This window comes from Bombina bombina, chromosome 2 (assembly GCF_027579735.1).
Source record: "Bombina bombina isolate aBomBom1 chromosome 2, aBomBom1.pri, whole genome shotgun sequence".
NCBI classification, from domain to species: domain Eukaryota; kingdom Metazoa; phylum Chordata; class Amphibia; order Anura; family Bombinatoridae; genus Bombina; species Bombina bombina.
The window spans coordinates 958,940,902-958,965,664 of record NC_069500.1 but is presented as its reverse complement, the minus strand read 5'-3'; the positions used below and the strand labels follow the sequence as shown (position 1 = coordinate 958,965,664).

Sequence of the window (24,763 nt, the reverse complement as noted above, 5' to 3'; positions counted from 1 at the left end):
CGTGTACCCCCCCAATATGTGGTTTATAGACACATAGGGTTGCTGCATTACCTCTATTTAATGAGGATCCTTATGAAAAATACATATGACAGGGTCATTATGGAACATTTTCAAACCATTTGCTTAAAAGACTTCCAAACAGCTTCCTTAAAACTCTGCTGTCATATGCATTTTTAACTAAGTATACTCTTTTAAAATGGCAAAATGGTAATGCTGATTGCATTACTCAATTAAGAAGATCCAATTAACATTCCAAGTTTCTTTAAAAAAAGAAAAGAAAAAAAACCTTCAACAAGTGACAGATGCAGGTCCATTATAAAGGAGACATTTTTTTAATCCGCATGTTAAATTGCTCTGCAATTCCTACAAAGCTTCTGGTATCTGAAGACACTCTTGGTTATTTATCAATAGAAAGTGGTGTTACAGTGTAAGAAATCTTCTGGAGTGGGAAGCCATTTTGATTATTGAACTGTTTTGGCATCTTTAAAAGATAACGTAACATATAATGTTTTTATATGCAAGTGATATTAAAGCCAATAACTATGCCCTCATTTCTTTTCTAGATTTAAGAAAAACATTTGAGCAAGAACCGCTTGGGAAAGAAGTTTCTTTAGAACAAGAAGTCCTATTGCAGTGTCGCCCACCTGAAGGAATCCCAGGAGCTGAGGTGAGCAGTGACTGAAGAGAACGCTCTTGGGATAATTAGTGGTTAATGATGCATTGACATTTTGCTTTGCTATGACGAATAGTGCAGTAATGGATTACTAACTACAGTAGATTGATTTGACATCATTGATTTTATCAACGCTAGTTAACATTAACCATAAAGGACACAGGATTTAATTTTTTTCTTTCCTCCTTTGCTTAGAGAAATCTAACAACTATGTTTAGAAAGTAAAGAAAAACATCTATAATAATATTTATTTATGGTATCACCCTAATATTTATTCAGGTATATATATATATTTTATTATATTTGTTTAAATACAAAGCATTGTACTAGACGTTTTTAAAGAGACATTTTAAAAAATATGCATCTGAGCACTATTTAAATGTGTTTAAAAAAATAATTAGTTGCATTTAAAAAGGGTATGTTAAAGGAAGTGCATGTGAGATAGAAGCTTACTGGCTGTTAACTTCTACAGCAGTACACAGTGAAATACTAATGTATTTTTTTCAGAACAGAAGTATCTATTAAAAAAAACATTTGTAATACATATTTAAAAAAAAAAAAATCCATCATTTTTTAGACAAAAAAAAAAGAAAAGAAATAGAAATGGAGTACTTGAATGTTCTTATATTCATTATTTTTTGCACTCATGGTGACACCAGTGTTACATAAACTACATATAAAGAAAAAACACAACTCCCACATTGTTCTGGTAAATATCTTATTCTTTTCCTGCCAAATCTGAAATACAAGGTTTTTTGCTTTTTATAAAATAGGTTAAATCGCTTATCTAAAAGCTAGGATTAAATGAGGATGTAAGAAAAATACACAACAAGCTTAGTGTTATGCAGTGAGAGTTCCTTTTTATTTTATTTTTTTATTCCTAATATTCTGTCTAAGCTTTACGACATTTTTTACAGTGATCCATCTCCACAACAGCTGCAGTGTTAATCTCTGCTATAGCCTGATGTTATCTGTGCTTCAACATAAAGCAACATGTTCACCTGTAACGGCAAAAGAATTATTGACATAGCATCTTATGCAGAGAATTCACAACTCTTTGTGAGATATTTTCTCTGCATATACTGAGAGCTACAGTATGTGTGAAGTTCAGCGTATCTTAATTTAATAATAAATAAAAACAAATAAAATGTAACCTAACAAAATTATATAAAATAAAATAAACACTATGGCCTAGATTTGGAGTTCGGCGGTAGCCGTCAAAACCAGCGTTAGAGGCTCCTAACGCTGGTTTTGGCCGCCCGCTGGTATTTGGAGTCAGTGATTAAAGGGTCTAACGCTCACTTTTCAGCCGCGACTTTTCCATACCGCAGATCCCCCTACGCCATTTGCGTAGCCTATATTTTCAATGGGATCTTTCTAACGCTGGTATTTAGAGTCGTTTCTGAAGTGAGCGTTAGAGCTCTAACGACAAGATTCCAGCCGCCTGAAAATAGCAGGAGTTAAGAGCTTTCTGGCTAACGCCGGTTCATAAAGCTCTTAACTACTGTACCCTAAAGTACACTAACACCCATTAACTACCTATGTACCCCTAAACCGAGGTCCCCCCACACCGCCGACACTCGATTAAAATTTTTAACCCCTAATCTGCCGACCGCCACCTACGTTATACTTATGTACCCCTAATCTGCTGCCCCTAACCCCGCCGACCCCTGTATTACATTTATTAACCCCTAACTTGCCCCCCACAACGTCGCCGCCAGCTACTTAAAATAATTAACCCCTAATCTTCCGACCGCAAATCGCCGCCACCTACGTTATCCCTATGTACCCCTAATCTGCTGCCCTAACATCGCCGACCCCTATATTATATTTATTAACCCCTAATCTGCCCCCCTCAACGTCGCCGACACCTGCCTACACTTATTAACCCCTAATCTGCCGAGCGGACCTGAGCGCTACTATAATAAATGTATTAACCCCTAATCCGCCTCACTAACCCTATCATAAATAGTATTAACCCCTAATCTGCCCTCCCTAACATCGCCGACACCTAACTTCAATTATTAACCCCTAATCTGCCGACCGGAGCTCACCGCTATTCTAATAAATGTATTAACCCCTAAAGCTAAGTCTAACCCTAACACTAACACCCCCCTAAGTTAAATATAATTTTTATCTAACGAAAAAAATTAACTCTTATTAAATAAATTATTCCTATTTAAAGCTAAATACTTACCTGTAAAATAAATCATAATATAGCTACAATATAAATTATAATTATATTATAGCTATTTTAGGATTAATATTTATTTTACAGGCAACTTTGTAATTATTTTAACCAGGTACAATAGCTATTAAATAGTTAAGAACTATTTAATAGTTACCTAGTTAAAATAATAACAAATTTACCTGTAAAATAAATCCTAACCTAAGATATAATTAAACCTAACACTACACTATCAATAAAATAATTAAATAAACTACCTACAATTACCTACAATTAACCTAACACTACACTATCAATAAATTAATTAAACACAATTCCTACAAATAAATACAATTAAATAAACTAGCTAAAGTACAAAAAATAAAAAAGAACTAAGTTACAGAAAATAAAAAAATATTTACAAACATAATAAAAATATTACAACAATTTTAAACTAATTACACCTACTCTAAGCCCCCTAATAAAATAACAAAGCCCCCCAAAATAAAAAATTCCCTACCCTATTCTAAATTAAAAAAGTTACAAACTCTTTTACCTTACCAGCCCTGAACAGGGCCCTTTGCGGGGCATGCCCCAAGAATTTCAGCTCTTTTGCCTGTAAAAGAATAAATACAATACCCCCCCCCCAACATTACAACCCACCACCCACATACCCCTATTCTAACCCAAACCCCCCTTAAATAAACCTAACACTAAGCCCCTGAAGATCTTCCTACCTTGTCTTCACCATACCAGGTTCACCGATCCGTCCTGAAGAGCTCCTCCGATGTCCTGATCCAAGCCCAAGCGGGGGCTGAAGAGGTCCATGATCCGGTCAAAGTCTTCATCCAAGCGGGGCAGAAGAGGATCTTCCATCCGATTGAAGTCATCATCCATGCGGCATCTTCTATGGTCTTCCATCCGGAGCGAAGCGGCAGGATCCTTAAGACCTCCAGCACGGAACATCCATCCGGACCGACGACTGAACGACGAATGACTGTTCCTTTAAGGGACGTCATCCAAGATGGCGTCCCTCGAATTCCGATTGGCTGATAGGATTCTATCAGCCAATCGGAATTAAGGTAGGAATTTTCTGATTGGCTGATGGAATCAGCCAATCAGAATCAAGTTCAATCCGATTGGCTGATCCAATCAGCCAATCAGATTGAGCTCGCATTCTATTGGCTGTTCCGATCAGCCAATAGAATGCGAGCTCAATCTGATTGGCTGATTGGATCGGCCAATCGGATTGAACTAGATTCTGATTGGCTGATTCCATCAGCCAATCAGAAAATTCCTACCTTAATTCCGATTGGCTGATAGAATCCTATCAGCCAATCGGAATTCGAGGGACGCCATCTTGGATGACGTCCCTTAAAGGAACAGTCATTCGTCGTTCAGTCGTCGGTCCGGATGGATGTTCCGCGCTGGAGGTCTTCAGGATCCTGCCGCTTCGCTCCGGATGGAAGACCATAGAAGATGCCGCCTGGATGATGACTTCAATCGGATGGAAGATCCTCTTCTGCCCCGCTTGGATGAAGACTTTGACCGGATCATGGACCTCTTCAGCCCCCGCTTGGGCTTGGATCAGGACATCGGAGGAGCTCTTCAGGACGGATCGGTGAACCTGGTATGGTGAAGACAAGGTAGGAAGATCTTCAGGGGCTTAGTGTTAGGTTTATTTAAGGGGGGTTTGGGTTAGATTAGGGGTATGTGGGTGGTGGGTTGTAATGTTGGGGGGGGGTATTGTATTTATTCTTTTACAGGCAAAAGAGCTGAAATTCTTGGGGCATGCCCCGCAAAGGGCCCTGTTCAGGGCTGGTAAGGTAAAAGAGCTTGTAACTTTTTTAATTTAGAATAGGGTAGGGAATTTTTTATTTTGGGGGGCTTTGTTATTTTATTAGGGGGCTTAGAGTAGGTGTAATTAGTTTAAAATTGTTGTAATATTTTTATTATGTTTGTAAATATTTTTTTATTTTCTGTAACTTAGTTCTTTTTTATTTTTTGTACTTTAGCTAGTTTATTTAATTGTATTTATTTGTAGGAATTGTGTTTAATTAATTTATTGATAGTGTAGTGTTAGGTTAATTGTAGGTAATTGTAGGTAGTTTATTTAATTATTTTATTGATAGTGTAGTGTTAGGTTTAATTATATCTTAGGTTAGGATTTATTTTACAGGTAAATTTGTTATTATTTTAACTATTTTAGCTATTAAATAGTTCTTAACTATTTAATAGCTATTGTACCTGGTTAAAATAAATACAAAGTTACCTGTAAAATAAATATAAATCCTAAAATAGCTATAATATAATTATAATTTATATTGTAGCTATATTAGGATTTATTTTACAGGTAAGTATTTAGCTTTAAATAGGAATAATTTATTTAATAAGAGTTAATTTATTTCGTTAGATAAAAATTATATTTAACTTAGGGGGGTGTTAGTGTTAGGGTTAGACTTAGCTTTAGGGGTTAATACATTTATTAGAATAGCGTTGAGCTCCGGTCGGCAGATTAGGGGTTAATAATTGAAGTTAGGTGTCGGCGATGTTAGGGAGGGCAGATTAGGGGTTAATACTATTTATGATAGGGTTAGTGAGGCGGATTAGGGGTTAATACATTTATTATAGTAGCGCTCAGGTCCGCTCGGCAGATTAGGGGTTAATAAGTGTAGGCAGGTGTCGGCGACGTTGAGGGGGGCAGATTAGGGGTTAATAAATATAATATAGGGGTCGGCGATGTTAGGGCAGCAGATTAGGGGTACATAGGGATAACGTAGGTGGCGGCGGTTTACGGAGCGGCAGATTAGGGGTTAAAAAAAATATGCAGGGGTCAGCGATAGCGGGGGCGGCAGATTAGGGGTTAATAAGTGTAAGGGTAGGGGTGTTTAGACTCGGGGTACATGTTAGAGTGTTAGGTGCAGACGTAGGAAGTGTTTCCCCATAGGAAACAATGGGGCTGCGTTAGGAGCTGAACGCTGCTTTTTTGCAGGTGTTAGGTTTTTTTTCAGCTCAAACAGCCCCATTGTTTCCTATGGGAGAATCGTGCACGAGCACGTTTTGGAGGCCGGCCGCGTCCGTAAGCAACTCTGGTATCGAGAGTTGCATTTGCGGTAAAAATGCTCTACGCTCCTTTTTTGGAGCCTAACGCAGCATAGCATTTGTTTGAACTCTCGATACCAGAGTTAATTTTATGGTGCGGCCAGAAAAAAGCCTGCGGAGCGTTAACAGCCCTTTTACCGCCGAACTCCAAATCTAGGCCTAAAATACTAAGGATTAACAATACAGTTGTAACTATTATATACATATTTAATACTTACATTTTAAAAAAAATATATTAAACAAAATATTTGTTATCTTGTTTATTTTGATTATGCTATATATATATATATATATATATATATATATATATATATATATATATATATATATATGTGCATGTATATCTATATCTATCTATCTATCTATCTATCTATCTATCTATCTATATATATATATACTGTGTATATATACAGTATACACACACACACACACACACACACATATATATATATATATATGTGTGTGTGTGTGTAAATATATATATATACAGTATATATATTACAAAGAACAAGGTGGCACACGGGTTAAAGGCTATGCCTTTATTAATCGAGCAACGTTTTGGGGCACCTACCCCTTTCTCAAGCTAATCACAAATACAATTGACAAGCCTTATGTAGGCCCAATAGTAAAACAGGTGACCAATCACAGAGCATGGGAGTGGTTACAAGGTTTGACATCATCACACGTCATTAAATTGGATACAAAAGTGCTATAAACACAACATAAAAAATCTTTAACTGCTTACATCCCATTAGAGAATTGGTGACCTGATTAAAAACACATGCAGCAAGTTGCCAACCATTCACCGTAACTAAATTTTAATACCTATGGACTGTAATTCAAAAGACATTATGAAATAATAAAAAAGTTCACTGAACATGTTTATAAATAAAAAATATTACAATAAAATATTAAATTTAAAGGGGTGATACAATTGGGTTGTAGGGCTGTTATATAACATCAATCTGACATTTGTATGGAGGTTCGACTCTAAGTTGAACAGTCTTTCATTTTCCCCACTACTGCATGGGGCAGAAAGATATTTTTGGGCCATTTAAGCCAGAGCTGGAAATCTGTTTATTAACTGCCCAGTACTTCAGGGGTTTGTCTGAACAAGGTACAGTGATCTCTCCTACAATAATACAAATAACAGCATTTTGTATTGTCAGAACAGTAGTAACAATTTTTAGTTTAATCTCCACTCCAGTTTAAAATGAAATGGGAACATGCAGTTTGAAAAAACACCAGAAGATAGCATATGGGTAGGAAGTGGAGGTATCGGTTTAATTATCGGTGCATTTGCACGAGTACAAGTACTCATGCAAATACTTGGTATCGGTACCGATACCGATACTAGTATCGGTATCGATGCATCCCTAGCAGAGATATTGCATCAGTTTAAATGATGTACAGGTATATGAGAAATTAAGTGATAATCCCACTGCAAATGTTTATAAGTAATTGCTTAAAGTTCTGAATAAGGGTATGGAACATGATATTCTGACACAAAAATTTCTGACACTAACACATCCTTTAACACCTGTATTTTATGTTGTACATAAGGTACATAAAAAGCTTGTTAATCCACCAGGTAGGCCGATAGTTGCTGGCATAGGCTCTCTCTTAAGTCCTACTGCACAATTTCTAGACAAAATGTTGGCACCTCTTGTTACACAGGGCAGATCCTATATTAGGGACACTATGCACTTTATTGAGAAAATTACACAGTTAACAAACATGGATGATAATGTGATACTGGCCACTTGCGACGTGACTTCTCTCTACACAGTCATCCCCCACTCTGTGGGGATTGACTGTGTGGGAGAAGCACTGTCAAAGAGTAATATGTATAATGAGGCACAACAAGAACAGTTAACCCAATTACTTACTTTGATGTTAACAATTTTTTTTTTCTTTTTGAGAACCAATTCTTTATGCAGAAAACAGGCACAGCGATGTGGTCCAATGTGGCCCCATCCTATGCCTGGTTGGTAATGGATGCCATCAAAGAGAGACATGTGTATATGAACCCACTCTTTAGCCAATTCTGTCAGGGTTGGTTCTGCTACATAGATGATTAGTTCATTGTGTGTTGGGGCCCCCCTGAAACACTTATGGAATTTAGACTCAGCATTGAAAATGCAGTCACTTTTTTAAATTTAGTAACAAAATGGATAAACAAAAGGTTGAATTTTTAGTCACAATGGTCTCTAAAAATAATGGTGGATTGGTTACTGATCTTTTTGTGAAGCCTACTGATAGGAACACCCTCTTACACAGGAGTAGTTTTCATCCACCACAGGTTTTCCAAAGTGTGCCAAAATCACAGTTGCTGAGAATAGAAAGGATAGTGTCAGATCCAGAAACCAGACAGGTCAGGTCTAATTACATGAAGGAGAGATTTGTCAGTAGGGTTATAATGTTCAGGAACTTGGAGGAAATAGAGAACTCTCTAAAAAATCGCCCAGTCAGGAGCAATACACCTAGTTCAATGAGATTGAATTTTGTGAGCTCATACAATACTATGAGCAAAAAAGTGTTCAATATCATCAAAAAACACTGGTATTTATTAAAAGAGGCATGCCCAGAGATTAAGGTGTTCCATGAATTTCCTAGAGCCTCATATCGTAGAGGCAACACAATAGGCAGACAGTTGGTTTGTGCCATGCCTGCCAAGCAAACTAGCAGTGCCCAACGTCAATTCTTTGGGAACCCCAAGCATGGCATGTTCCCATGCTTGGGGTGTGTTCAATGCAATAACATCATTAAGGGAGGAATGACTTCCCATCCTTAGACTGGGAAGAAATATCATATTAAAGGTTTTTTTACCTGCGATTCGACATGTAATACCCATATGGGCTATTATATGTTGGCAAAACGACCCAAAAGATAAGAGACCGCATTTGTCAACATAAGTCGACTATTAGCAATGACAAAATGTTACATCTCCCTGTTTCAGCACATTTTGCAGAAATGGGTCATCAGGCCAATCAGTTGAGGTACATGATTATTGATAGTGCCCCCAAAAACCTAGAGGGGGCGATAGAGTTAGGGACCTCCTTAATAAAGAAGCCAAATTGATTTGGCTACTTAATACCATGTCCCTAAAGGGACTTAACAGAGAATTTGATCTCTTTCCCTTAATTTTATCACTATATGCCATTATCTTCTTTGAAACTTAGGTATTAAAATTTAGTTACGGTGTATGGTTGGCAACTTTCTGCGTGTGTTTTTAATCAGGTCACCAATTCTCTAATGGGATGTAAGGGGTTAAAGATTTTTTGTGTTGTGTTTATAGCACTTTTGTATCCAATGAAATGATGCGTGATGATGTCAAACCTTGTAACCACTCCCATCATAATCAAAATAAACAAGAAAACAAATAAATATATTTTTTTTAAAAATTAGGCATTAAAGTATGTATATAATAGTTATAATTGTATTGTTAATCTTTATCATTATTTTATTTTGTAAATTTTTGTTAAGTTTTATTGTTTTCATTAATTATTAAATATGTATATAAATATATATATAAATATGTGTGTATGTATATATATATATATATATATATATATATATATATATATATATATATATATATATATACAGTATATAAAACAAATTAATAGTTTCTGTGATTCATATTGTGGAATATATTCTGTTATAACCATTACACAGCAAATGAAGCCCTTTCTTTTCTTTCTTTTATTGTTATATTAATTACACATCTAAACTGCCTCTAAATGAAAATCACAGGTGTCTGTTGAGTGCATCTTAAAGAAATGAAGAAATGAAAATAGTGTATTTAAATACTTCATAACATACCAACATACTTTGTCACAAATCAAGGCTTTGTGATTGCCAGCTAATTGAATTTTAATTTCACTTTTACCAAGTCTTTAAACAGGTACCAATTAACACTTGGCAAACTAAAAAATGAATGCACATTTGATTTTCAAAAGTACCATTCTAGTTTCATTTTTTTCCTTCACTTTTGAAGTCATGCAGAAGATCAAACACCCAGATTTTGGAGTAGCTTAATGGTTCTTCCTTGTAGAATCTTTTCAATACTATTAACAGCACAAAGGACTGAACGCTAATGAATTTGAATACCTTTATAGGATGCTATTTTACTTCCATTTGCCAAGACTAGAAAGGTAATTATAAAATATAGAGAGTTTTTAGCTTGGTAGGTGTGGAGGACTACGTGATAATTGTCATGTTAAAGTGAACTTTTACTTTGGTCGAATATTTAGGTATTGAGTGAGAGAACTTAAAGATTTTAACATTTAAATTGCACCATTATGGGCAAGATTACAAGTGGTGCGCTTTACCCCCCCCCAGCTCTAAATGCATTAAAAGTAAAAAAATTAGCGTGGCCGCATTAGAGAGCATATTACAAGTTGAAAGTTAAAAGCTTGCGCACAAGCAAAAGACACAGATGTGCAAACTTCAGGACTTCGGATATAGCTTACTCCGCACTATGCCTATTATTATGGCATGCTAACCAGGCACTGCGCTAGATAAACTGCATTAAAGCCACATAGAAGAAAATGTTTAGGTTCTCGCAAACAGACCTGAAACTCTAGTTAAATAGTTTCATTTTTAAGATGATTAACAGTCCCTGTTTGCATGTGATTGGCCGTACCTGAGCATATGTTCAGAATTGCACAAGCAGGTACTTGTGCATGCTTGCCACAATGCCAGGGAGAAAGGTTCCCGGGAGCAAATCTTGTCCACCCGACTTTTACTAAATGTGGCCCAATACATCTGTATTTATATTTGTATGTCAAATGCTATTTTATGATGCATTCAGGTTCTTCTTTTGAAATACAAATCTTAAACTGACATTATGAAAGAACGGTAATTAAACATAGTAAAAGTATTTTTGCTTCAACAAAGGGAAAAAAGATCTGTGAGTGGCAACATTTAATTAGTTTTAACAAAGTGACAAAACGTGCCCATCCCTAGTGTATAGGCAGTGGCGTGACCAATCTGATTGTGTGAGGTCATGAACTCTTTTACTGTGATCTCATGAGATTTCACTTAACTCTCATGAGATCTCATTGTAAAATTCCTTACACTGAATAGGGAAATAACATGAGTGTGCACGAAAGCTCACTCCTTCCGCTGTCCCGGGACAGACATACTAATTTGTTGCTTAGAAGCCCTTTACAATGGGATGTGGCTACTGAAAAACTTTTGAGGTAAAATATCTTTCTTTTTTACATAGAGATGTTCAGGTGATATTTTCTAGTCAGCTTTTTACAACTATTCTGCATCACTTTCAAGTGTTTTAACATTTGGGTATTATGGCCCTTTAAGTTTACTTTTAAACCCCACATGTAGTTTAGCTCTTATAATTATTTTTATGTGCAACATATTCTTTACTCTACCTTAAGCAATTTGAATCTGTACGATATTAGCTTTTAATTCTTCTGGGAGGTAAATCTATATATCCAGCTGCATTCTAGAAACATAACACTTTCTTATGTTACCATCAAACATTTCAAACTCAGCCATTTATTTGATCATTTTGCCATTCATTATGTCTTTATAATGAAGTATTGGAAAACGTACATCAATATTATTTATGCATTTCAAGTTAATTGTGCTACATAAGAAACAAATATAGAGCTATTGATATATATGAGTTCACTTGACCAACAGTCGGTTAATTGCTAGCAAAAGTAATTTTTTTTTAACAACAATCCTTAATAAAGTTAATACAATGCGTTATTCATTATTGACATTATCACCTATGTTACAATTTTTCACATATCTGACAGAAGGTCAGCAAGCAATAATTGACTTGCAAAATGTAAAAGTGACATTCAATTCACTAGACTAAATTTTCTTTGCAATTTCTGCTTATAGACTAGATTACGAGTGTCACTATTTTTTGTTTCCACTCGCGCATTAACATCACAAGAAGAACGTTATTTGTGCGCTTTGGGTACCATGCGTATGCGTATTAGAAGTTGAAAGTAAAATGTTTTTGCACGAGAGCTTACCCAACACACACAAAAACCCGAACCTGGAATATCACGACCGTGTTAATGTATTCCCTTATAGACTTCATTGGAGAGAGAAAAGTGGAGAAAAACCTAACAACCTTACTCGGACGCAAATTCGATCACGTTTTCTCAAATGCACTAACCCAACATGAAATATTAATATTTACATTCCAATGTTCTTCACATATGTTCTATTTATTCTTAAATATATATATATATATATATATATATATATATATATATATATATATATATATATATATATATATATAAACAGTACTGTGCAAAAGTTTTAGGCCACCACCAGCTTTGTTGTTTTAGAAAAGTTTTAATGACAATCAATATTTATTGTTCTGTCTCTTTATTAAAATACAGACAGAAAATACAGGAAATATGTAAACAAAATATAGAAAAACTAAATTTTCAGAACAAAATGGCTTCTTCAGACAAAAGTCAGTATTTAGTGTGACCTCCCTTGGCACTAAGCACATCTTGAACTCTTTTGGGGAGACTGTCCTGAAGATTTCTGAAGTAATCTTCTGATATATTATACCAGGCTTCTTTCAGCATTTCTCAGAGTTCCTCTATAGATTTAGGTTGTTTTTTATTTCTTTCTCTGTCCAGATGATCCCATACTGCCTCAATAATATTCAGGTTTGGACTCTGTGGTGGTCAGTCCATGACTGTCAGTGTTTTATCAACTGTTTTTCTCTCTAAATATGATTTTACTGCATTAGCAGTGTGCTTGGGATCATTATCATGCTGAAAAATAACACCATTCCCAAACAGGCGCTTTCCAGGAGGAATAACATTATTAATTAAAACCTGTCTGTACTCCGGATGGATACTCTGGTATTTTTTTCAAGATATTCCAGGATGAAATAACACCTCTGCTCACCCAGATGTTTAATTCTATAATACAAAAAACAAATCCCCAAAGAAATGCTCATGGCAAGAATAGCAGTTATCCCAAAACCTGGAAAGAATAAGCAGCATTGTCAAAATTATAGACCCATATCATTAATAAATCAAGATGTTAAAATTTTCACTAAAATCCTAGCAAATAGGCTTAATCCCATTCTTGAAAGACTAATCCATCCGGATCAGGTAGGTTTTATTAGAAATAGAGAAGCCCCAGATAATACCCGTAAAATAATAGACCTGATTAATGTGGCCACAGTTGAAAAAACGCCTTCTCTGTTCCTCTCCTTGGATGCAGAGAAGGCGTTTGACAGAATCAATTGGAATTACATGTTTGCGGTATTGAAAAAAACGGGAATCACAGAAGCTTTTTACGATGCTCTCACAATGCTTTACTCCCACCCCCTCAGCCTTTGTTAGGCTTTCAGGATACCAATCCAAGCCTATACAGATTAGGAACGGGACTAGGCAGGGATGCCCCTTATCCCCACTCTTATTTGCCTTGTGTATTGAGCCAGTGGCTATCCAAATCAGAAACGATCCTAACATTTCGGGTCTGCGAATGGGGGATAGCGAATACAAAATTTCGCTATTTGCGGATGATATCATATTATCACTGACTAAACCACTCCTTTCTCTCCCTCCGTTGTATGCAATGCTCCATCACTATGGAACTTTGTCTGGGTATAAAATAAATGAGGACACATGCGAAGCACTTAGTATTAACTTACCACAGCACACCAAAAAGCTCCTAGAAATTAATTTCTCCTTCAATTGGGTGCATAAAAAACTTAAATATCTGGGAATATACCTCACAGCTGATATTTATTCTCTATATCAGGCAAATTATGTCTCTATGTTTACACATATAAGAAACCTAATTACGAAATGGTTAAAACTTAAGATTTCCTTCTATGGCAGGATTGTTTCCACAAAGATGACCCTGCTACCTAAACTATTATATTTATTCCGGTCCTTACCAATCTCTATCCCCATAGTGGAACTTAATCTCTTGCAGAGAGATATCCTGCGCTTCATTTGACAGGGAAAGCGTGCCAGAATAAACAAAAGAGTCATAAGCATACACAGAAGGGAGGGGGGAGTAGGTCTCCCTAAGCTGACATCTTATTATTATTCGGCCCGCATGGCCCAAACAGCACATTGGCTTAACAAGACACAATATCCTCTTTGGGCGAAGATTGAATCGCAGATTGCCAACACTGACCAGATCTGTAGTCTACTATGGACCCCAAAAAAGTATAGGTCCCCCATGATACTTAAATATGTAGCGATATCCCACACAATTTTTTTATGGAACAAATTGACTGCCAAATACCCCTTAATTCAAGATAATTCTAAACTGACACCCTTAGTTTTGCCACAGACCACAATAGACTCAAATTTACAAAAAAAAATGGGCTAACAAAGGATTGTATAGAATAGCAGATGTATACATAGATGGTAGTTTCCTTTCATATGAACAATACAGAGACCTAGACCCTGGTGATAAAAACATATGGTATCACTATCTACAGTTAAAATCTAGGACTAGAGAAATCACAGCGCTCTCTAGATTGCCAATGAACACAGCTTTTGAGTCGTTATGTTTATCCAAAGAGGTGATCCACGGTAAAATCTCCCTACTATACCCCACATTCAATAACCTATCAGGAGAGACAAAGCCCGCTATTATACTGAAATGGGAATGGGAAATAAATAGGACTTGGTCTCTAGAGACTTGGAAGTCTAACCTAGCGAAGGATCTCTCCTTTTCACATAATGCCATACTGAAGGAGAACTACCTTAAGGTAGCGTATAAATGGTACATTTACCCAACTAGATACGGAGACTCAGAAAGACCTTCTATAAATTCATGTTACAGAGGATGTAATGAAAGAGGGACATATATTCACATGTGGTGGGAGTGCGGTAGAGTTAGAGAGATATGGGAAAAAACCTCAGAGCTCCTTAGTTTAATATTTCACAAAGATATCACACTTTCTCCTGAACAAGCACTCCTACACTTTCCCCAAACTCTTAAAACAACATCATAAAATAGTGATGACCATTTGCACAGTTGTTAGGATTTGTATAGCGCAATATTGGAAAACTACACCCCCGCGTTTTACATTTATCAAGAAAAAAATTATTTACCACTATGAAATGGCTAGTCTAGCAGCAGAAAACCTAAATACGAAAGAGGAGTTCATTACACAGTGGGAACCGTTCATTATGCGCCATGAAGCTAATAGACAAAGAGATACTGAAACAGTGTAGGGTAAACCTCACATATACCAGGGAACTCAGGCGAGAGCCGGGACCAATTGCCAATTACAGATTACCTACAATCCCCTTTTCCTGGGATACAAGATGTACCACATTCTGAGCCTTGGTTAACATGGGAAAAAAAAAAAGAAAAAAGAAATTGCGATGACTATGGACGCTAGTGGAAGAATATTTCGACCATAAAGATGTCGAAATACCTTTAAGCTGGTCAACAACAGAATATCACTTATTGTATTATTATGCTGATTGCACATGTCTAAACTTGTTTTGCTATGTTATTGGAACAATAAAAATCTAATAAAATCCTTTTCAAAATAAATAAAACCTGTCTGTACATTTCAGCACTCATGATTTCATCAATTTGTACAATAATGCTAACACCACTGGCAAAAATGTAGCCCCCCAAACTAGGACAGACCCTCCACTATGTTTAACTGAAGACCGCAATCACTCATTCTTCCAGCTCTCTCTAATTCTTCTTCTCACATATTGTTGATAATTGGACACAACAATTTTAAACTTGGATTCGTCATTCCATAATACTCTTTTCCACTGATCTTCATTCATATATTTGTAAGTTTTAGCATATCTTTGCCTTTTCACCCTGTTCTCCTTTCGAAAAAGAAGTTTCTTGGCTGATACCCTTCCACAAAGACCATTCCTGATCAAGCTTCTTCGGACTGTAGAAGGGTCAGTTTGGCATTCCGGTGAAGCTGCCAGATGCTAAGCCAGATCCTTGCTGGACTTCTTCCGGTCTCTCAAAGAAGAAACTCTGAGAAACTTCTCATCAGATTTTGAAAGTTTTCTTAGCCTTCCAGTCCTTTTTTGTTCTTAAACTGTCCTGATTCTTCAAATTTCATTATAACAGCTTGACTACTACATCTTAAGTATCTAGTTTGTTTGCTGATTTCCCTTTGAGAGTGGCTTAGCTGATGCGAAAGTATGATTTGTGATTGAAAATTGGTCTTATTAGCAAGGTTCCAATGAATTAAACTCATACCACATGTGTATGTAATGCTCAAGCATGTCTTGCACATACATGATGTAATATACCTTTTTTACAGCAGTCATTTTGACATGAAATAGTAGTACAAACACAGGTGTTAGCAATGGCATTAATTAGGGTTCCATTCCATTTCGGTTTACGAGAGTCAGGTTCCTGCTATTGCTCAAGTGTAAGGGGAGGTCTCACTAAATACTTGCAACTTTAGCCTATAGAAGCTGTTTTTTTTATTGTTTTCTGGGTTTTTTTTTATACTGCATACAAATATACTGTATTTTCTGGTTGTATTCTAATAAAGAGACTGAGAAAAAATTATATATGGTCATAATACCATGGCTAAAACAACAAATCTAATGGTGGCCTAAGACTTTTCCACAGTACTATATATATATATATATATATATATATATATATATACACCCTGTTCCAAATTATTATGCCAATAATATCTTCCTCATTTACCTAAATAATTTATGTAAACAATAGTCAGCATAATTCTCATGCTATCAACTATTAAGAGTACAATTCAAATTTTATTGAACAAACCTCCTAATGATAACAGTATTTTTTTTTTCAAAATAAAAAACTTACAAAGCACTGTTCCAAATTATTACGCACAGTAAGTTTCAAAACACTTTATAGGTTGTAAAGAACTGAAAATTGTCATTTGTTGTGTTTGCAGCATATTTACTGAAATAAAAAGCTATTTCAATCAAACTTTGAACAACATTTTAACTTTTTAAACATTTTAACAAGTCACGTTACATTTTAGCATAGGACCCCTTATTTGATAGCAGCTTCACAAGTCTTGCATCCATTGAACTTGTGAGTTTTTGGACAGTTTCTGCTTGAATTTGTTTGCAAGATGTCAGAATAGCCTCCCAGAGCTGGTGTTTGGATGTAAACTGCCTCCCACCCTCATAGATCTTTTGCTTGAGGATGCTCCAAAGGTTCTCAATAGGATTGAGGTCAGGGGAGGATGGAGGCCACACCATGACTTTCTCTCCTTTTATCCCCATAGCAGCCATTGATGCAGAGGCATTCTTTGCAGCATGAGATGGTGTATTGTCATGCATGAAGATAATTTTATTATGGAAAGCATAGTTCTTCCTTCTGAACCAGGGAAGGAAGTGGTCAATCAGGAACTCCACATACTTTGCAGAGGTCATTTTTACAACTTCGGGGACCCTAAAGGGGCCGACCATCTCTCTTCCCATGATTCCAGCCCAAAACATGACTCCACCACTGCCTTGCTGACGTCGCAGCCTTGTTGGAACAGGGTGGCCATCCACCAACCATCCACTACTCCATCTATCTGGACCATCCAGGGTTGCACGACACTCATCAGTGAATAGGACTGTTTGAAAATGAGTCTTCATGTATTTTTCTGCCCAATGCAGCCATTTCTGCTTGTGAGCAATGGTTAGTGGTGGCCAAATGGAAGGTTTATGCACAGTTGCAAGACTCTGGAGGACTCTACATCTTGATGGGACTCCAGAGGCAACAGCAGCTTCAAATATTTGTTTGCTGCTATGTAATGGTATTTTAGCAACTGCTCTCTTGATCCGATGCATGGATCTGTCAGAAATCTTCCTCAATGTGCCTTTATCTGCACAAACCTGTCTATGCTCTGAATCAGCCACAAATCTCTTAATAGTGTGATGATCACGCTTAAGTTTTCGTGGAATATCTAATGTTTTCATACCTCGTCCAAGGCATTGAACTATTTCACTCTTTTTGGCAGCAGAGAGATCCTTTTTCTTCCCCATATTGCTTGAAAATGGTGCTCTGCTTAATAATGTGGAACACCCTCCTTTAGTAGTTTTTCCTTTAATTGGGCTCACCTGGCAATCTAATTATCACAGGCGTCCGAGATTGTTTTCAGTGATCAAAAGAGCCCTAAGACCCAAAGCCATCCATGAGTTAAACTAAAAAAAAAAATTAATCTTTGTGACACTGAAATAGAATTTGCATAATAATTTGGAACAGGGTGTATATATATATATATATATATATATATATATATATATATATATATTTAAATGAAATGTACTTTTAACTTGTAATACGCATGCTACTTCCAACATGTTCACAGAGACGCGATAACACTTTTATCACTTGCACACAACAGTTATTGCGCCACTAGTAATCTAACCCTATGTCGCATAAATAGCCAGAAGACTGTTAAATTAATTTTTGTGCATATTTTATTTGTGCTAGACTGTTATTGTATGATAAATTAGTAACATACATAGCAGTTTTGATTTTTATGTGTTGTGTTAAGGATATAAAAAATTATATTAATCCATTCCTATTTTTTATCAGAATTTGATTAATAAAGTCTGCGGTCACATCCATGATTAAACGTGAGTCATGTAAATATGTTTTAATATTGTAATCTCTATTATTAATTTGATAAGTGATATATACCTTTAACTTTGGACCAATTCCATGATAGTGAATTTGACTTTATCCATTGAATAGTGTATACACTGAAAGTCTGCATTGCATAAATTATTATCTACAGATTTCACCTTATTGAGAAGATTTATATACTATCTATGTGCAATTGTTAAAACAACAGTTTTACCTTTCCATATAAAACTGGCAGTTATTGAAACTGTGATTCCTGTCTGATACGGAAAGTACACTCAGAAAACGATATTTATCACCTGTGGACTTAGCTACGAGTTGCCGCTGGTAAAATTCTTACAAACAACTTTCCATCCGCAATATAATTTATTTGATAACATGAGCAATTGCATATGTATGTTGCATCATTTTGCATCCAGAAACTGGAAAAATAGGATTGTAAGTTAATTTGCTCACATTATTATGTTATCTGTGAAATGTAATTCTTCTCAATAAGCAGCATCAGGTGGTTCTTCAATCTAATTGTTGCTTGTTTCATTTAATATTCTAATGTTTACATTCAATCCATAGAACTATTCAAATGAGAATATAGATATCATGTGTTCTACTACTGAAATATTAGAATTCTAACATTTGCTAATCCTTGGCTGTTGCTTTGTTTTTATTAGAACAGCCTATATTTTGCACTGCAGTTGCAATCTTTTAATTGGAATTTGAATGTTTACTTTATATCTCCTACAAACTATTGAGTTGAGGAAATATTACATTTTGATTTTCACTAAAATAAGCTATGAACATTTCAGTAATTAACCCCTTAATGACCACAGCACTTTTCCATTTTCTGTCCGTTTGGGACCAGGGCTATTTTTACATTTTTGCGGTGTTTGTGTTTAGCTGTAATTTTCATCTTACTCATTTACTGTACCCACACATATTATATACCGTTTTTCTCGCCATTAAATGGACTTTCTAAAGATACCATTATTTTCATCATATCTTATAATTTACTATAAAAAAATTTATAAAATATGAGGAAAAAATTGAAAAAAAAACACACTTTTTCTAACTATGACCCCCAAAATCTGCTACACATCTACAACCACCAAAAAACACCCGTGCTAAATAGTTTCTAAATTTTGTCCTGAGTTTAGAAATACCCAATGTTTACATGTTCTTTGCTTTTTTTGCAAGTTATAGGGCCATAAATACAAGTAGCACTTTGCTATTTCCAAACCATTATTTTTCAAAATTAGCGCTAGTTACATTAGAACACTGATATCTTTCAGGAATCTCTGAATATCCATTGACATGTATATATTTTTTTTTAGTAGACATCCCAAAGTATTCATCTAGGCCCATTTTGGTATATTTCATGCCACCATTTCACCGCCAAATGCGATTAAATACAAAAAATCGTTCACTTTTTTACAAATTTTTTCACAAACTTTTGGTTTCTCACTGAAATTATTTACAAACAGCTTGTGCAATTATGGCTTAAATGGTTGTAAATTCTTCTCTGGGATCTGCTGCTAAATGCCACTGCGCACTACACGTGTATTATGCCCAGCAGTGAAGGGGTTAATTATGGAGCATGTAGGGAGCTTTTAGGGATAATTTTAGCTTTAGTGTAGTGTAGTAGACAACCCCAAGTATTGATCTAGGCCAATTTTGGTATATTTCATGCCACCATTTCACCGCCAAATGCGATCAAATTAAAAAAAACGTAAAATTTTTCACAATTTTAGGTTTCTCACTGAAATCATTTACAAACAGCTTGTGCAATTATGGCACAAATGGTTGTAAATGCTTCTCTGGGATCCCCTTTGTTCAGAAATAGCAGACATATATGGCTTTGGTGTTGCTTTTTGGTAATTAGAAGGCCGCCAAATGCCGCTGCATTTCACACGTGTATTATGGCTAGCAGTGAAGGGGCTAATTATGTAGCTTGTAGGGAGCTTGCAGGGTTAATTTTAGCTTTAGTGTAGAGCTCAGCCTCCCACCTGAAACATGAGACCCCCTGATCCCTCCCAAACAGCTCTCTTCCCTCCCCCACCCCACAATTGTCCCCGCCATCTTAAGTACTGGCAGAAACTCTGCCAGTACTAAAATAAAAGCTATATTTGGGCTTTTTGTGTGTTTTTTTTAGCATATTTACATATGCTGCTGTGTAGGATCCCCCCTTAGCCCCCAGCCTCACTGATCCCCCACCAAAGAGCTCTCTAACCCTCCCCCTCTGCCTTAATGGGCGCCATCTTGGGTACTGGCAGCTGTCTGCCAGTACCCAGTTTAGTGAAAAAATGTGCCTTTTTTTAAAAAAAAAAAGCCCTTTTCTGTAGTGTAGCTTCCCCCTCCCCCCAAGATCAACCCCCCACCCCTTCCAGATCTCTTAGCTGTTTATTTACAGCTTTCAAAACGTTTTATTTTTTTACTTTTGAAAGTTTATTTTTCTGTAGTGTAGCGGTTCCCTCCCGCTCCCGCCCCGTGCACGCGCCCGCCCGCCGCCCCCCGTGCACGCGCGCGATCCCGTGCGCGCTCCTGCCCCTCCCGCCCCCGATCCCGCCCCCCTCCACTCCACTCGGCACATCGATGGCCGCCCACCCGCCTCCCAGGCTTGCTCCCACCCACCAACGATACCAGCCACCGATGTCCGGTGCAGAGAGGGCCACAGAGTGGCTCTCTCTGCATCGGATGGCCAAGGGGGGTTATTGCAGGATGCCTCGATATCGAGGCATCACTGCAATAACCGGAAAACAGCTGGAAGCGAGCAGGATCGCTTCCAGCTGCTTTTCAGACCAAGGACGTACGCCACACGTCCTCGGTCATTAACTGTCTTTTTTTTGAGGACGTGTGGCGTACGTCCTTGGTCGTTAAGGGGTTAAAGGGATATGAGATCCAAAAAATGTCCTTTTGTGATTTAGAGAGTATACAATATTTAAAACGTTTCCAATCTGTTATCAAATTTGTTCTATTCCAATAGTATTCTTTGTTGAAGAAATACCTAGGTAGGTGTCTGGAGCACTACATTGCAGGAAATATTGCTGCCATCTAGTCCTTTTGCAAATAGATAACATTTTTGCAAAACTGCTGCTCCCGAGGTGCAAGCTCCTGAGCTTTTTTTTTTAACAAAAGATACCAAGAAAACAAAGAAAATTTGATAATTGAAGTAAATTAGAAAGTTGTTTGAATTTAAATCATGAAAGAAAAATTGGTGTTTCATGCCCCTTTAATCTATTTGGAAGAAGTAGGGATTCAGGAAAATATATCTGCAGTGTACAGTTGAGCAGGCTCACGCTAAAAGCAAATGATATAAAAAAAAGGAATTAACATTTTATGCTTAAAGGGACATAAAACCCAATTTTTTCTTTCATGATTTAGATAGAACATAACATTTCAAAGAACTTTCTAATTTATTTCTATTCTCATATTTTCTTTGTTTTCTTGTTATCCTTATTTGAAAAGCAGAAATGTAAGCTCAAGAGTGTGCACGTGTCTCCTGCACTATATAGCAGCAGTTTTGCAACAATGTTATACATTAGCAGGAGCACTAGATGGCAGCACTATTTCCTGTCATGTAGTGCTTCAGGCATGTGCACGCTACCTAACTAGGTATCTCTTCAACAAAGAATAACATGATAATTAAATGCATTTGATAATAGAAGTAAATTGGAACCTTTTTTTCAAAATTGCATTCTCTATCTGAATCATAAAAGAAAATTGTTGGGTTTAATGTCCCTTTAATTTCTTTTATCTAATCCTATCACAATAAAACATAACATTGTATCTGGGGGACCTGGTAATGCTGGAGCTAAAATAAATCCATTCCTTTTGGGTTTATAAATCAGATAAACAAAGCCAAAACCATTCTCATTTATCCTTACAATCCAAACCCAACCACTATGTCACTATGATCCATTGGAAGCCTTTTTGTAAAATAGTCTATAATAAAATAGCGTAAAAGAATACATCTGAGAACAGCATTTTCAATTCTGGATTTTTAATACTTTATTTAGATCAGAATTGTCAAAGGGAAAGTACCTAAAGTCAGCTGCCTACTTTGCATAATGATTCATCTAGCCTGACCTTTTGTATAAAAATATATTTAATAAATATTTATGTTTCTATTTCTATTTTATTTTTGTATCATCAACATATTGTTATCTTGTTAATCTCGACCATTATAGGGTTACATTTGGGGTGGTGTTAAATGAACATGAAAGTGAAAACTAAGCCCTCTATATATTACCTTCTTACAAACATTGTTGCAAACACTACTACCATATAGTGCTCAAAACCTACCTCATAATTCTCTCATACAAAGGAGCTAAGTTTAAATTGTAGAGACCAAGAGAAAATTTGATAATGTAAATAATTTGGGACTTTTTTTTTTTTAGCGCTAGAGATATGGTAATGTTATTGTAGATAAATACTGATCTGAATCTAGTTTCCATTGCTGATGTAAACTATGCACACTGATGATAACAAGTATCTACATTAAAGTCTATGGGGATGTTTTATGCTAGCACAAGTTTACACAATTTACAACAGCAATGGAAACATTAATTAATGGTAACATTAAAGGGACACTGTACCCAAATTTTTTCTTTTGTAATTCAGAAAGACCATGCAATTTTAAGCAACTTTCTAATTTACTCCTATTATCATTTTTTCTTCATTCTTTTGCTATCATTATTTGAAAAAGAAGGCATCTAAGCTTTTTTTTGGTTTCAGTACTCTGGACAGCACTTTTTTATTGGTGGATGGATTTATCCACCAATCAGCAAGGACAACCCAGGTTGTTCACCAAAAATGGGCCGGCATCTAAACTTACATTCTTGCATTTCAAATAAAGATACCAAGAGAATGAAGAAAATTTGATAATAGGAGTAAATTAGAAAGTTGCTTTACATTTCATGCTCAATCTGAATCACAAAAGAAAATTTTTGGGTACAGTGTCCCTTTAATGGTTGACCTATGATCTTGTCATTGGTTTTCTTTTAAAGAAATATAGACAAAATAACTTATTTTTGTGAATTTACTTTTTTCAAGATTTGGTGTTTTCCTTTCCTATTAATTTATATAAATTAAATTAAAAAAAAATGGTTCTGAATTTGTATGAAATTAATTCACCATGACGGTTTTAAACATTTTATATCCAATCACAACTAAATTTTTAGTATTTTCAGTGCAGCAATGCATCTTTCTTTATTACTAAAATTGTCATTGGACTGGATATACAAAGACTTAAAGTGATTGTAAAGTTTCCGATTCCTATAATCAGATCCGGAATAGAAGCAATATTTTAGGATGGACTTTAATTTATCAATTCTATTGAAGATACACTATAACTTACTTTTTATTTTAGCAATGAAATTCTAATACCCCACACTCGGGCCACCCACTTTAAAAGTAATTTTGTAAAATAACTGTTTTGATTATTCTCCAATTGGTACTCTAGCTACAAAATGGCCAAATGGCTTATTCGCTGATTGGAGAACAGTTCAACCCATCAGCTCACAAAAAATAATACTTTTAAACAGGGCCGCCGGAGCACAGCTGGAGGTAAATCTGTTTTCTAAAGGAAGGTTATTTAGAGTATGTATATTTTACATTATTTACATTTTAAAAATGTAGGTAAAAATATAAATCTAAAATAAAAGAATACTTTTATTAACAACCAAATGGTATAGTACTGTTGCCCAGTGGTGGGATTGTATCAACAGGCTCTCTAACTTCTCTATAATAAAAAAAAGTTAGGAAATTTGCTCTGTGTTGTTAGAACCGTTACACTTTCAACATCACTGGTTTAACTCCTTAAAAACAGTTGTCTATATATAATTACAGGACTGCAGCATACCTTGATTGAAATAAGCCTAAAGGAGCAATTTCTCCTACATTATGTATGCAGCTGCTGGTATAGCAAGAAATTGGAAACACATTAAGAGAAAAAACAATCATACACTATACTGTCCCTTTAAGGAAGATGGCATCACCCAATCATCACCAGTTCTTGAGAACCTGGGAAATGTTAGGGACATAAGTCTGCAAGAACTGGTGAGAACCAACTGAATCCCACTACTGCTGTTGCCCAGTGCTTATCTGCTCCCTTATATAAGCTGGTCATCACCTCTCCTTGTTTTCAGGGGGAGATAATCAGCTTTTTACTACAGAATATTAATTTAAAGTGCATGTCCCTGGAAGCTTAGGAGCATGTTAGATTAACG

General features: G+C 35.9%; 1 protein-coding gene across 1 annotated transcript in view; it reads left to right on the top strand.

The window, feature by feature from the left end:
• UNC5C (unc-5 netrin receptor C) overlaps positions 1 to 24,763 on the top strand; it is a 555,959-nt gene that overhangs the window by 385,258 nt on the left and 145,938 nt on the right. Inside the window, exon 5 of the mRNA XM_053703452.1 lies at positions 564 to 667. Within this exon, the coding sequence (XP_053559427.1) occupies positions 564 to 667 (104 nt within the window). The remainder of the gene's footprint in view (positions 1 to 563; positions 668 to 24,763) is intronic.